The following is a 15,910-nucleotide window of genomic DNA, read 5'->3' as shown; positions in this document are numbered from 1 at the left end:
CACAGAATATGTTTTTCCTTTTTTTAATAAAAATTTATCATCATGAAGCACTTTGTGTCATCTTAATATAGGCCATTTATCTATGAAACTATAAGCCTTTGCGGACAAGATCTCATCTTCACTGTACCTGGGAAGACGTGAAAAGACGCCATGGGAAATATGCCACTTTTTACTTTAAACAAATGTAATGCCTGAAAATTTGGAACTTAGAGTTGGTTATTCATCATAAAATGGATATTCTGTTTATCAGAAGATTAATCACAGGAGTCCTTTGAATGTTATTTATCAGACAATTTCATTCTTAACAGATACCAATTTCAGGACTATATATAGTATATTGTATATATGTGTGTATAGTATATTATATATTGTACAGCGTTGAAGATAGTGACCTGTGGTTTCATAATATGAGGCCCCTAGAGTAGCACTTTCATTTCAGACAGGAATAAAGATTCCATGCCTTGGGGCGCCTGGGTGGCGCAGTCGGTTAAGCGTCCGACTTCAGCCAGGTTACGATCTCGCGGTCTGTGAGTTCGAGCCCCGCATCAGGCTCTGGGCTGATGGCTCAGAGCCTGGAGCCTGTTTCCGATTCTGTGTCTCCCTCTCTCTCTGCCCCTCCCCCGTTCATGCTCTGTCTCTCTCTGTCCCAAAAATAAATACGTTGAAAAAAAAATTAAAAAAAAAAAAGATTCCATGCCTTGATAGTGCATAATTCATATATTACTTATAACATAAGGTAAATAAGAGTACTAATAGATTCTTTTGAGTCTATAAAACATAAGCCAAAAAAACCACTACGGTTTCATAGTGAAAGCAAAAATATATATAATATGTTTATATTTGTCACATAAATATATATTAAATATATTTATAAATATAAATTAAATAATAATATATAAAATAAACATATGTTAGCATATACATGAAGAATTTGTTTTAAAATAATGTAGTCTGCAATGTTATAATTTTGATAATGCTTATTCTAAGTATGGAGTTTTAAAAAATTCTATTTTTTTCTAAATGATCTTTTCATTCTTTACTGCAACAATCCTCCAACAGGTCAGTGCCTACAGGAAAAAAGGAAAAAAAAATCATGGAAAACTACGGTTGTACTCTATGTGGGGAAAAAACCAAGGCAATGATTAGTAAGATTTCCCTTTGTAATCTCTTAAAATAAAACTGCATATTAAAATAATTTAAACCAATGAAAACATTTCATTTAAAAAATAAAACTTGACCAAGACACGGAAGATTAAAAGCGACATTAAAAGTAAGAGTTTAAAGAACTAATGTTGTAGACTTTAGTCAAATGGACAAGACATATGGAAGGGTAACCAGCAGGGTTGTTTATCGTTAGAGGGAGAAGGAAAGGACAGCATAGCTCTGTGGATTTGCTAGGGGTTGGCCTGAGCACTGGGGAATAAGGTGAGGTCCTCAAACCACTGATTAAACAACACTTCTTTCATTGCTCATGGACAGTCACCACAGATCAAGCTTTGTATTTGGTGTTTACAATACCTAGCAATAGCAAGGGGTCTATAGATGTTGGTTGTAAAATTTGAGCATAGATATAAAAACATCATAGTTCTTTCTCTTGTCCATTTTGGTCAGCGCTGTCATGTAGTAAACAGTAAACACTCATTAAGCTGGCATATTGATTTCTGCTTTGCTTATTGGATTAATGAGACATAGTTTAGATTGAAGGAGACTTCTCATCTAGGCTCCATTCGCCATAAACAGGAAATGAATTTGCTTCTCCCTGTCCAAGCCCGGTTCCTGGCAAAATAGAGCCACTCATTGCTAAGCTACTTTGTTTTTGTTTTTGTTTTTGTTTTAGAGAGATATTGTAGCTGGAAAGTTGGCAGCTTGCTCTTTCAAAGTGACAGCTTTCAAAAAGTCTACCTAACACAATTTAGCCTAATTCCAAACACATCAGAAAATGGACTGGTTAAAAAAAAAAAAAAAAAAAATCTCTCCTCATGAGCCAGCTGCTTCCTGGTCCTCCTACCCTTTCCCTAATATGAAAAAAAGTAGATTATTTTCTCCTTAGGTTGTAAAAATATTCTTTGGAGAATGATTATACCTGTCACAGATGGAATCTTGAGATAAGTTAAATGTTTAGGTTCATATCCTAGGAATTCCCTAGTGAAATGAAATCCCCATGCAATCTTTGGTAATATTATTACCAAAGTGTAGGCATAAATACTGTCCATGGGGAAGTAGGTCTGCTTATTGTTGAAACAACAGGATAAAAGTTCCTTTCTCATATTTCCTTTGGAAACCTCAAGTTTTAAAGAATCATTAATTAGAATGATTAAAAACATTTTCTTAAAAAGAAGCTTATTGTTTTTCAATTGTTGCTATTCAAATGTCCTGTACTGTAAACTGTATAAGAAATGCTTAGCTGCCCAGAGCAAGCTGGAGTAAGAAGTGAGACCAGCATCTTCTCCAGGGACTGAAATCTGTCTGGCCTACCTCTCCTCTTGCTGGAAGTATCTCAACAGCAGCCTCCAAGTATATTTCCTTCTCTCCATTTCCCCCTCACCTTTAGAATTGCCTTCATGAAACATAATTCTGATGATTTCATTTTGCTATTTAGAATCCTTTGCAAGGAGGAAAGGTAAGGTCTCAGTGTACCTCAGTGTACAATAGGTCCCTGTCTACTTTCCCCAGGCTTATCCCCCACCATATCCCCATTACTTGATAAATACTGTTCTCTCTGCTAGAAATGCAGTTCCCATGCATTGCCTGTCTGGAAGACTCCTATTCATCCTCTGAGACCCAACTCAGTTGTCCTCTTTCTCACTGTACCCACACCAAGTTATTCCTTTCTCTGTTCTTTTGCTTCAATAGGCATAATTTCTGTTACGCTATTTTTGCATGGAATTTCAGTGATCTTTTCTGTGTCTATATCATCTACTAAATGGAGAGCCACTTGAAGCCAGGGATTGGCTTACTCATCTTTGTGTCCCCAGAGAGAACTTAGCATAGTTCCTGACACACAGGTGGCAGTCATTAAATGCTTTTACACAAACCGAATGAAAGAATGAATTGATTCTATACAACCTCATTTCTGAATCATACATTAAATGTCTCTCTTATTCTTTAAAAAATCTTCAACCCAGAGAGGTTTTACTCTGCACAAAGGAGAGATTTATAATTAATTAGTTAACTAGTTGATCTGGTTCTGACAGGGAATGGGGTGGGAAGGAGGAGATGCTCAGAAAGGTACAAGACTCCATTAGCTTGAAAGATTCGAGATCTCTCCTGCATTTAATTTTTTTTTTTTTTGGAAATCCAGACTTGCTTTCCAGTTGAATTCATCACATTAGATGTATCCAATAAGGATTATAATCATTACTGTAAATGATCACTATGGTTAACAATGCAGAGTCAAACCAGACCAAGAATATGAGGTTATCTTCCCGAACATTACATCTCCTAAAATAACCTTTGAGACCAGGAAAGCTGTAAAGAGATTTTCAGAAATAACCACTGAGCATGCAGAACAGTCTAATAGGAAGAGATGCAAATATAGAAATCTGAGGAGATTTTCACATACCATTCTCAGCTACAGCTGAGTTCGGAAGAGGGCATTAAGGACCCCTAAAAACACATGAAGATGTCAAACATCACCAGTGAGACTAGCTGGTCCTATCTCTGGGGTTTCACTGTCACCTCAAATATTTCAATTTTTTGTAAATAGTGTGCTGTTGGATGGGAGGAACTTTATGTGAGTTTATACAATCTGAAATGTAGGCTAAAGTCATTCTTAACCAAATACTCACAAAAGCTATGAATTAAGGGTATTATTCACATTCAGTGTATATTATATACATCGACTGCCACAAGGCTGTTTGAAGCGAAAAATCTGCCATTTCCCCCCTTTCCTCCTCTTGCTTTTCTGCCTTTTCAGTCAGCTTGGTACAAGTAGCTTGCTAAAGGGACGCTTTTGGAAAAAATGAGGAGAGTTTGCCTTAGGACTTTGAGAGCCAAAGCGTCCTCAGGCAGGGGCTCAGGGAGATCCAAGCCCTCCTGGACGCCCCTAGTGGTCACTCCATAAACTGCAAGAAGACAGAAGTTAAATACCGTGACTGCTTTAGCAGGGGATAACTTGGGACAAGTTGATGTATTTCGTGTCAGAGAAATTTGAAATATAAAGGATAAGTAGGAGACAGTCCTCCTTGATCAGGTGGTTTATATGCTGGTATTTTTCTTCTGTTCTACTCATCTAGGACTTTCCTCTATGCTCCCTGGGTTCTGAGACCCTGTTCTCATAGTGAGTAGCAATTAGTTCACATTAAATGCATGCATGTTTATGAAATCTGGAACATGCTATTAATAATAAGATTATAATGGCTCTAGGACTGATGAGTCATTCAATTCTCCAGTGACTGACTGTTCATTCATTGTACAGTCATTGGACACTCACACACCTCTGCCAAGGTCTGTAATAGGTATCCCAGAATGTCACGTGGGCTGTGGATACATGATGACTGATTTTCCAAATAATTCTCTTCAATATAATTCCCCACCTGTGCCTCCAAAAATAAACAAAAAACAGTAAACCTAGGTTTGTTTGTTTTTTAAATCAACCCACCTGCTCAAGTTTTCTGGAAGTTTTGATTTCTTATTAGCAACATTTTGTTCAGATTTCAGGTAGACAGACCCTGCAGGTGGTTATACATTCCCCTTGGAAGTGGTGGGCCCCTTTCACTGTGGTGGGCCCCTAACCTAGTAGGGTATGATAACGTGCTTCTGAATCAAGGAGCATTTGTAGGTCACGTCCTATGGATCAGGTGTCTCATGGGCACTGGTCATTTGATCACAATGGCAACTGTAAAGTAGGTATTGCTTCCATTTTCCTGATGGAGAAAATGAAGCTCCCCTGGGTGACAAAGTAAGCAAGTGGCAAATGTGGAAACAGAACCCAGGTCTTCTGAGTCTCGGACCGGGGTGTTCTTTGCTACATCTCACTGTCTCTGTGCACATTTCTCTTCACTGATCCTGTGCCCCTCTCTCTTTCTGTTCTTCCTTCCCTCTTCTTTTAGCACCTTGGCCACCATTCCCCAGGGCCCAGAGTCTTCTCTGCCAGAGGGGAATTTTTCGAGAAAACTGAATACACCAAGGTAATCTGCTTGATAATTTTACATGCTCATGCTTTCCAATTTTATTTACATTCAAAAGATGGCAGGAAGGAAGGAAGGAAGGAAGAAAGAAAGAAAGGATCCTATCTTAGATTGGTCCGTGAAGGAGTGGACATTAATTACTTGCTTTGGCCTCAGTTTCCTCACCTGTAACATGAGAATTTAGATGATTGAATCTTCTTCACCTATAACATGAGGATTAGCAAGTCCTTTTTAACTCTGTTCTGTGGCTCTACTGATGAAGTTGTAGAGAATGTGGCACCCAGCTGGGAGAGATAGCTCAGAACTACAAGTTCACAAGTTTGTCTGGACCCTTCTATTAAACTGAAGATGCCCTTCTGTGAGTTCTCTCCTCCAAATTTGGATGGTACCTTAATGGATGGTACTAGATCTCTCTCTGTTTTCACAATTGAATATCAACCGGCTAGATATGATAGTAACACAATCAAATCTGTCCACAATGTCAAGAAATTCTGATTTGCTGGACTTGTTAGTGATCGGCATTGTTCTTTTTCTTTGCTTTCAACTGCTGACCTCTTTCTGATGAGGCAAATTAGCCACACACCCCAAGGTGATGGTGGGCACCTACCCAAGCAAGTGGGTGTTCACACCCAATGAAACTTAGCACAGAGCCCCCTCAGGACCAAAAATGGGCTTGGTGCATGTGTGCTACTGACAAAAAGTGCTCCCTGCTAGATGCCATTCAGGGACATGAGTCTGAATGTCCCTGCCATGGCCCAAGGGAATGGCACCTGTGTCACCAAGCCACTGCTGGCACCTGGGTCCCATCACAGCTGACAGGGCTGAGTGGAGGTCAGCTTCTGGCTGCTACTCCCAGAGCAGGTCCCTGGGGATCAGTGGAGGCAAGAGCAGGGGAAGCAGCTTGCCTCACCTGCTCAGCAGGCTGCTCTGGAGACAAATAGAGGGTTTCCATCTCCATTACTGTCAGAGTCTGGCATCTTTCTCCAGCTCTGAAATTCACAGTGATGGAGAGAGGAGGGAGGAGGGAGAAGGAAGGAGGCACAAGCCAGACAATCAAAACAGCCACAATATTTTGGAAGTGGAAACTTCCAGCTAGAGAGTATTTTTAAAACAGAACGGTAGCCCTGGAAGAGGCACCCGCTAAGCCAGCGCCCTTGTTTTATAGAGGAAATGGCCAAGAGGTAGAAAGACAAAGTGACTTCCCTGGGATCACAAAGCTATTAAGTGGCAGAACTAGGACAAGAATCTGAGTCTTTGGTCCTTTGACCACTCCAAAGAAGGCCTGGGAGTCTTTTCTTTAATACCAGACACTGGCAGGGGCACCTCTTTTGTGGGAGCTTAGTGGAGACAAAGGGTGCTGACCCAGCCAGCACCTGCAGGGAGAAGCAGGTGGCTGTGCCTGTACCTTGCAGGTTGAAGCCCCGGGGGGTCAGCCCCTGCAGCTCCACAGTGGGGAGGTCATCCTCTGCCGCATTGGAGGCGTTTCGGGGCAGGGCTCGCCTGCCTCCAAGTGCAGGTGCGGAGGTCTCCGACATTCTTAGCTTCACAAGCTCCTTGGGAGGAGGGATGGGGGGGGAGGGGAAGGGAGACACAGAAAAGGAATGTGAGGTGAATTACATTGGAGACAAGGATTCAAAAATAGAGAAACAGACATATCTGTGTGAGATAGCACTGGAGCAACACATTTTGAGTTTCGCATAAATAAAACTTGCGAAGTGGCAGTAAGGATTAGTCTAATGATGGAGTATAGCTCCCCAAGGATCTTGGGGAGATTTCTTGTTTGTCAAAACATATGGAAAGCAGAAGAAAAGGGCGTTATTTGAAGAAATGAAAAATGTAAACGATTTTAGAAAGCAGGTTTTTTTTTTAATCCCTTCATTACCTCTAAAGGCTGTATCTTTGTGAGAAATGTTTACTGTCATATGCCTGTATGTATGTCCATTTCATACAGGCTTAGGAAGCCTAAGTTACTTTTAAGAACAACCTCATCCAGCCATGTTTAGATAAGCAGCATCCTCTAAAGCATTCATGTTTGCAGTGTAATTCAACCTATGTTTAATGAGGGCCTACTATGTGCCAGGCTGTGATGTACACCGGAGAACGAAACAGAAGATTGTTGACCTAGAGTCTAGTGAGGGTTAGGGTGGAGCCCACACTTTCCAGAAGTAAACACAAAGGGGTATAAGAAGGTGGCCATTACTTTGGAGCCAGGACCACACAGAGGAGAAGGCAGATGGAGTCTGGGGGGGGGGGGGGAGGGGGACATTGGCAATTTTAAATAAGGCTATAAATAGCCTTTCTCTAAATGTACTTGGTCAGTGGTGCTAACAGTGCCTTAGCTCCAAGCCTACTTCCCTTTCCTCCGGAGTTTGTGCAGGCAAGGAGCCAGCTCAAATACCACACACCTCACTGTCACTCCCCAGTCTGTACTTGTTGACCGACTGACCAAATAAAGGGAGCCCTTGTTTCTGACCCAAATGAAGCTTTCACCTTGATCACCTGGATCACCCAGTCATGACTCTTGGCTATTTGGCTTTTTTTTTTTTTTCAAAACCAAGCACACCCTCCAAAGATGAAGAGCCTCCACTATAGAGGCAAACCAGAGTAGACTGTTCTAGAAGCAAAGGCAACACAGCTGGAGACAAGATAATCACTTACTAGGGTATTTGGTCTGGGACGGAGATAGCAATGTTTCCAAGTATAAAGTCTGAATAGGTTTCCATAAATATCTACAGACATATTTACACAAAGTCTCCAGTGAACTCAGGGGACAAGGAGAAAGGGTTAATGATGGAGGGAACGCAGGGGAAAAAGCAGTCCTCTGCAGGGGAATAACAAGGGTGGGCTTAGGATGACTAGGGGAGAGAGGGTTTGGGGGTAGCACAGAGCAGAGCCCAGCAGGGCACTGGCCTGTTGGGAGAGAGAACCCAGAAAGCAGAGAGCTGGGGATCCCCAGGTGCTTGGCCAGTAAGAGGATCTTGTGCAGGCCTGGCTGGGTGGGCAGAAGCACTCCCTTCTCACAGGTGAGTGGGGGGTAGGGGACTAGGCAGGTGCTCAAGTTCAGCTCTGGAATTGGTAGGGGAACAGAGGATGCACAAGGACAGAAAGCTGAGCCAAGTAGGTGTTCTTACCTAGCTCTATCTCCCTATCTCTCTCCATCCTTCTGTCTCACCCCTCCAGAGTCCTCCCTTGGGGGAGCACTCCCAAGTTCCTCATTCCCAGCTAGTGGCCTTCTTGCAAGCAGTGCCTTCAGGGCTACTTGGAAGAGAACCGGAGGAGCCCCCTCTGATGGAAGTGGCGCTGGGTAGGCGCGGAGATAGGGACTAGGAACAGAACTGGACAAGGAAGCTGCCCCTCCCCCGCCCCCTACACCCGGAGCAGCCCTCTGAGGGATTTCCGGAAACCCCAGGCAGGGGGCAGACCAAGCGCGGGGGGGGGGGGGGGGGGGGGGGGCCCTTGGCTCCTGGTTGCAGGCTCGCAGCTGCCGGGCTGCTTACCTGCGGTCCCCTCCCGAGGTGCCCTAGCCTCAGGCTGGCGCTGTGCTGCTCAGGGACACTTCCTCAAAAGGACGCAGTTAAAAGGACAAGAAAGTTGGCTCTTAAATAACATCCTAACAGCCCCCACCCTCTTCCCCCGTCCCACAGGGTTTTCTCCTCCCCCTTCTTGACAGCTGGAGCAAACCAAGCAGCTTCTAGGACTTCCTATTTACTTCTGCCACCCTGCTGTGTTATTCCGGAGTGAGCCCCTCCTCCCACCCACAGCCCCCCTGACTCCCAAGTGTCCAGCCCTGCTTCTCCTGGCCGTCCCCACCTTCGGTTCTGCAGCCCCTCTCCGGTGCCAAGCAGACCCTGTCTCTGCCCTTTGGTCAGAGAGGCTGGAAATGTCTTTCTGCACAGGGCAACGTCCCTGCCCTCCGGAATTCTGAGGGCCACTGGTGCGGCTCGGATGAAGAGTGCCTCTGCCCTCTTGCAGACAGGTCACAGACAGCTGTGACCATGCATGAAGCATCCCCTTCTTGTGTAAATAAGGCTGAGGGTCCTGGTCTACGTGCTGGAAACATCCATGGGAACTTCAGCTACCACCTTACTGCAAGACTTCCCACAGGAGGGGACGAGTAAATAACTTAGAGTGTCAAAAAAATTAGAAAATAACATCTTTTTTTCCCCCTGAAAACCATTCTGGTTTATCTTCAAATAACAGGAGAAATAGAAAATTTTTCTTCTATGTATATATTTTTTTCTGAGTCTTTGTATCTCTAAATAGTCCTATTTTCAAACAACCTATTTTTAACCTTCTTTACTGTCTTCAAATTTCTGACCTTGCCCCTTGATCTAATTTCATAGAGAGCACGGTAAAAAAATGCCATTGGTTAGGGATTCTCTACATTTTCTGCTACTGATCTATGAACTTGCCTGCAAACTTACCCACCTTTTCCCTTTCTTCCTCTCATTCAAGTGGGGAAGGTTCCCACCTACCCCCTTGTTCATGGCAAAGTGCCCTGGGCCTTGCTGTTTTGCCTGTGGTCCATGCCACCTTCTTCTCCAGGGCCTTGCTGTGTATCTGTTCTCTCTCCTGTCTCACTGTCCTGCAGCTCTCACTGTCTCCAAGCTCTCACTGTCCTGCAGCTGCTTCCCAATAGCATTTACACAACTTCAAGGCAAGTCTCTTCAATACTTTTTACAACTCTCCCTCAGCCCAGCGCCCCCCCGCCCCCGCCACCAGCTATTGTTCACCATTGCAAGCTTCTGGCATCTGCCCCCATCATTCTGTTGAAACCAGCCCAAGCTCACCAATGGCCCACACCAAATCCAAAGGACAGGATTTGGTTATTTACTTGACCTTTGGAGACATTGAACTTGCCTGCTCTTGCCTGAAAGGTCTTCCCCTCCCCACTCCCACCTCTGAGACACTCTGGGGGGGGGGGGTTCCTCCAGTGCTGCACACACCCCCTTGGATAACTCTATGTCCCCCTTGCTCTCATTTCCCATGTGTCTCAGGACACATCTGTGTCCTGACATGTCCCAAATCTACATCTTTAGCCATGATCTTTTCTATAACCTCAGACTCCCCAGTTTAACTGCGTCCCAGCCATCTTCACTTGTCATGTCCCAGGGATAACTCATACTCATCATATCTAAAATGACATGTATAATTTCCCCCTGGAAACTTGGTCCATGTCAGAAGTTCCCCGTCCCAGTGAATGCCACCACCCCGCCTTCCTTTGCCAAGCCAGACTTGTGGTGTTGTTCTTGACACTTCCTTCCCCCTACCCCATCCCTAAATCCAATCCCTCAACAAATACTCTCTATTCTTCCTTTTAAATGTCTGTTGAATCTACGCATTCTCTCCCACTCCCACTGTGGAGGCTCAGACCTCCACATCATCCTGTCTTGTCAAAATCACAAGAGCCACCTACTGCTTCTGATCCTGACTCCTCTAATCCATTCTCCACACTGCAGTGAGAAGCAGCTCAGTGGGGCTCAAATCTGAGATCAAATTCTTTGAATAAATTCTAAACCTCAGTTGACTGGCCTCTGTCATGTTGACCCTGCTTTTCTCTCCATTCCTATCTCTTTACTCTCTCTTGCATGCTGCCGGGGACCCCCCCCCCCCACTCCACCTGAACCCTGCCCCCCACCCCCTATGCTATGCTCCAGCCCAGTGACTTTCACACTTGTACCACTGCTAGACTACATGAGGGTAGAGACCCCAACTGGAGTTCCCAGGGAGAGTCTGCTGACCATTCAATTACTCAAAAGTCCATCCTGGGGCACCTGGGTGGTTCAGTTGGTTGGGTGTCCGACTTCGGCTCAGGTCATGATCTCATGGCTTGTGGCTTCGAGTCCCATGTTGGGCTCTGTGCTGACAACTCAGAACCTGGAGCCTGCTTCAGATTCTGTCTTTGTCTCTCTCTGCCCCTCCCTTGCTCACACTGTCTCTCTGTCTCTCTCTCTCAAACATAAATAAACATTAAAAAATGTCCATCCTTTCCATATTCTTTGCTGAGTGCTAGAGAAGGACCATCCTACTCTGATTAGTTGTCCTGGCAAAAATCAAGCCTGGTGTTCCGGATTCCTAGAGATATCCTTGCCTGTGTGGGTCTGGGGAAGAGCCCTCCAGATTCAGCTGCACAGCTGCCAGGTCCTGTGATTCCTGGCTGTGCTGTGCATTCAGAACAGGCTTGTCAGCCTCACAACCACCACTTCAGTGCCACTTTTGGCCCAAGACTCACTAAGTATTGTGTGCACATGCAGACACATTGGTTAGCTTCCTAACTTCTCCAAATCACCAACCCAGAAGCATTAAAAACACAATGGCTGGATGCTTAGGTGGTTTAGTAGGTTAAGTGTCTGACTCTTGGTTTTGGCTCAGGTCATGATCTCACAGTTTCCTGAGTTCCAGCCCCACATTAGGCTCTGCTCTCATGTGGAGCCTGCTTAGGATTCTCTCTCTCCTTCTCTCTCTGCCCACCCCCCTGCTCAGGCTCTCTCTGTTTCTCTTAAAATAAATACACTTAAAAAAAATTTTAGGGGAGGCTGGGTGGCTCAGTTGGTTAAGCCTCCAAAGTCAGCTCAGGTCATGCTGTTCATGAGTTTGAGCCCCGCGTCGGGCTCTCTGCTGACAGGTCGAAGCCTGGAGCCTGCTTCCAATTCTGTGTGTCCTTCTCTCTCTGTCCCTGCCCCACTCGTGCTGTGTCTCTCACTCCTTCAAAAATAAATAAACATCAAAAAATTTTTTTCAATTAAAGAAAATGCAATAGCTTTCCTTGTACCTAAAAGATAGTGTCCATAAGAGAATGTCTGAGGGCACCAATTCCTAGCACATGGTTAAAGCCCAGCCATGTTACAGAGACTTTCCTCACAGTTCTGAGGCTTAGAAGTCAGAAGGAAGTTTCCTGGCCATACAATGAACCTTGAGCCGTGCCAGAAAATGTGACTGCTATAGAAGCAGCAGGATGAATAGACTCTGAACTCTGTGGTGTCTTTGGTCTCTGAATGTTTCTTGCTTGGCATGAAGGTGACACAACATATGTATGTAAGGAATGTTTCCAGCTGGTAAAACAAGAACCAGGTTGGATATTTTTAAAAGGGGGAATTTAGCACAGGGGATTGGTTACACAGGTGATGGAAGAGATTGGAAGCCAAAAAGGGGAAAGCAAGTCAACTCAGCAATTAGCAACAGCAGGGAAGAGTGGTGTCATCACAGCACAAGGGCTGAGGTTATGTGGCCGGGAATGGAACAGCTTGAGATTTGGTCATCACCAGAAACACTGCCTGTCTGAGGTCAGGAGAGAGAGAGAAGAATGACCCTTGCTCATCTCTTCCTTCTCTTTTCACTGTCCCTCCATTGTCTCGCATTTGTCCAATTTAGTGAAAATCAGTTGAGAAAGGAGTCAGGGCAACACAGTCCACAAAGCTGGCACTACCAGACCTGTGTCGAGAAGGGGTTCCCAAGACCAGCCCCAGGTTGAATGATTCACCAGGCTGTCATCCTCACAGCTGTGATTTATCGCAGCAAAAAGATAAAAATCAAAATCCACAAAGGAAAAGCCTCATGGAGTGAAGTCCAAAGAAAGCCAGGAGCAAACCTCCAAGAGTCCCCTCCCAGTGGAGTCAGACACATGCAAAGTCCCCAGCTATGAATGTGACAATGCCTGTGAAATGTTGTCCACCAGGAAAGCTCATGAGGGACCCAGTGTCCAGGGTTTTTATTGGAGGCTGGTCACACAGGCACTGTGCTGAGCACGTACCAGACTCCAGCCTTGCAGAAGGAATGCAGGTGCTCAGCATAAACCATCTGTACAAAGTGGACACAGCAGAGCCATGCTCATCACTTAGGGAACAGTGGGACTCCTGAAGTCCAAGTTCCCAGATGCCAGCCAAGGGCCAGCCATGCAAAGAAGTCTTTCTGAGGAGGGCAGTCTCAGGTCCATTGGGTTGACTCCTTTCTCTGTACCCTCCCTGCTTCTCACCCCACTGTAATCCCAGACAGGGGAGCAGGGACAAAGTGAAGAGTGGGTCTCAGGGCAAAAAGTTCCAGTGAGGCCAGTCTCTCACTCTCTCTTGCAGATGTTGCTCTTGGGGCCGTAGCAGTGGCCTGGAGCAAGAGGAAACTCCAAGGAGAAGGTCCCAGACTGGGGTGATACAGGTCTGCCCCCCACTTTCCCTGACCTCACTGGCTCAGGATGGGACCTGAGGACATGTGCATTCTCTCAGAGTGCATGGCCCCAGACACATATTCTCACTTCTCTACAGCTGGAGGGGCCATGATCCCAGGGTACTGTTGATTGAAACAGAAACCCCTCATTGCCTACTCAAGGGGCAGAGCAAAGATGCCTAAACCCATCACTTAGGGATCCTGGCCCCTGCCAGAAATATGTAGGAGCTTTGGGAGCTGTAGGTAAACAGAAGATGCCTGGGAGGAAGGATTCCAAGTTCTCTGACTCTTTCTGAGTTTTCATTTCTATGATATGGACACTCCCCTCTTCAGATAAACTACCACTTCTCTCCTTCTTGGCAATACCCAAAAGCAGACTGTATTTGCTCAGGAGATGACTTTTCCAGCAAACTCTATTTGATTTACATGCACAACATCATGTCTCAAACAAACAAAAACCTCAGTCACGTCTGGACCCAGTGGGTTTTTCCAGTTGAAACAGGACCTGGAGTTTGTTGGTTATAGATGTAGTAGCACAGGGAGTGGATATAAATAACAACTGTCCTACAAAGATGCCATACCCTCCAACAGAAGTTGATCCAAGTCTCTCTCTTGGGGAAGACTTTCTCCTCCAGTGACCTTGAGCCTTAGGAATTGGGGGGAACTTTCCACTTCAGAGGATGTGGGGTTGGGGAGAGGATGGGAGGGAGGCTAGGTGGAAAGTGTATAATCACGTTCCAGTCACCGGAGTGAGCAGTTGGTAGAGAGTGGCCTTCTGCATCCATTCATGTCTTGTAGAAGCCTCAGGGGAGTTTCAAGAAGTCTGACAATGACATTTAAAACATCAAGAAGGAATTTATAAAGCACCTCTGCAGTAGGCCTTGGATCCTGAGAGAGGATCGTTCCTCAAATGGCTCTCTTCCCTCCTCTTTTAGGAGAGACGTAAATCCACACCAGTGACAGTTCCAGATGGCAGATCCTTCTTGTTGCTCAGGCTTCCCTAGGCATGACCCCCCCCCCTTGCCAGTGTTCTGCCATCTTCCTTAATCTACTTTCCCTGGAGCAGCACACTGCTGGGCTCAATCTCCTCATGGCAGGGTCCTCCAGGAAAACAAATGGAGGAAAGCAAGATTTGACTAATGAGCTCCCAGTGAACATCTCTGTCTTTATTATTATTGTTATTTTTCTTTTTGGGAAAACACAAATACCATAAAATTTACCACCACACCCATTTTTAAGTGTACAGTTCAACAGTGTTAAGTATACTCAGTGCTGTGCAACCAACCTTCAGAATTTCTTCATCTTGCAACAGTGACACTCTGTACCCATTAAATAATTGTAGGTGTGTGTGTGTGTGTGTGTGTGTGTGTGTGAGTGTGTGTAAGGGTATTTGTGAGTGTGTGCCTGTCTGTGTAAGTGGGTATGTGTCTGAGTGTGTATGTAAGGGTATTTGTGAGTGTGTGCACAGGGACAAGAGAGGACAGAAGAATTGCCCAGGGGCTGTCTCAGCTATGTGGACTCTTGGAGATGGGTTTAGCTTCAGTCAACACTCTCCCCTGGCTTCAAAACACCTCCTGAGTTCTGGTTGGACTTAAGGAGACTCCAAGAGCTTTTTAAACTTTAAAAGACTTCATAAAATATGACAGAAGTTACCTAGAAATGGATCTCTTGCAGATGAAGGCTTTCAAAGTTGAAGGGAGATCTTATAAAATGTTGATTAATTAAAGGCATCCAGACTGGGGAGAGGGGCCCTTACAAGGCTATCACCAGCCTTACCAATATGTCACACAGACACATGACAAGGCCTGCTTGGTTTTGTTGATTCCACTCCTTACTCTGTTGGTGCCAGACCCTACCGACCACAGAAGCAAAGCAAGAGACCCCACATCCTCCTATCCCACCCACCTCACTTTTCAGGAGGAAAAGCATTCAGTGATAACAAAGAATTATGAAAAAAATAGCAGTTAAAATGGAAACATAGCAATGCATATAAACCAACTGACCAGCAGAAGTGAAACCCAACTGTAATTCCACAAATTTGTTACAAATGCATTGATTGAAAGAACAGTAGCAACTGAAAGCCACAAACAACCTCTGGATAATGGGAGGGCACTACAAATAATGCCTGCTCCATTAAAATTGCCAGAATGTGTGCATGTTCGTGTGCTGAAGTTCAGCAGGAACCTTGCCAGTGTCCCCAAGTGTAATATGGCAGCTGGAGTTAGAATCTAGGCTTTCTCCCCTGCTCCCTGTGTGACCTTGGGCAAATTATTTCCTTACCTGTAGAGTTCCCTCACCTGTAGAGTGTGATCAGAATAGTGTCTACCTCGCAGGTTATGAAGGTCAAAGAAGAGGATGCACATGAAACACTGCACTGTCGGCAGGAAGCCAACACAACGTTACCAAAGATGGCAGGTGTGAGCTGAACAACCCTGTCCCAACCACGATGAATATTTTAACTTTTTATAATAATTGATACCATCTGTACCTTCTCATTATCAGGGAAGTGAATGTTTAACTTGTTAATAATTTCAGATATTTGAAAGGAGGTCCTATCATAACAATTTTCAGTCCAGAAGTTCTTTGGGAGTTTCAGGAGATTGGTAATTGGCAGGTTGCAACTG

General features: G+C 44.9%; 1 protein-coding gene across 2 annotated transcripts in view; it reads right to left on the bottom strand.

Moving 5' to 3' along the window:
• Window positions 1–8,720, bottom strand: part of F13A1 (coagulation factor XIII A chain) — a 251,342-nt gene extending 242,622 nt beyond the window's left edge. The window contains exons 1-2 of one of the 2 annotated variants that reach the window (XM_043590884.1): window positions 8,627–8,720; window positions 6,535–6,682 (exon numbers count right to left, since the gene is read on the bottom strand). In XM_043590884.1, the coding sequence (XP_043446819.1) occupies window positions 6,535–6,664 (130 nt within the window). In that variant the 5' untranslated portion in view covers window positions 6,665–6,682; window positions 8,627–8,720. The remainder of the gene's footprint in view (window positions 1–6,534; window positions 6,683–8,626) is intronic. The other variant, XM_043590885.1, reaches the window with a different exon arrangement.
• Window positions 8,721–15,910: the final 7,190 nt, after the last annotated feature.

This window comes from Prionailurus bengalensis, chromosome B2 (genome assembly GCF_016509475.1).
Source record: "Prionailurus bengalensis isolate Pbe53 chromosome B2, Fcat_Pben_1.1_paternal_pri, whole genome shotgun sequence".
NCBI classification, from domain to species: domain Eukaryota; kingdom Metazoa; phylum Chordata; class Mammalia; order Carnivora; family Felidae; genus Prionailurus; species Prionailurus bengalensis.
This window is presented reverse-complemented; position numbering and strand designations above follow the sequence as displayed.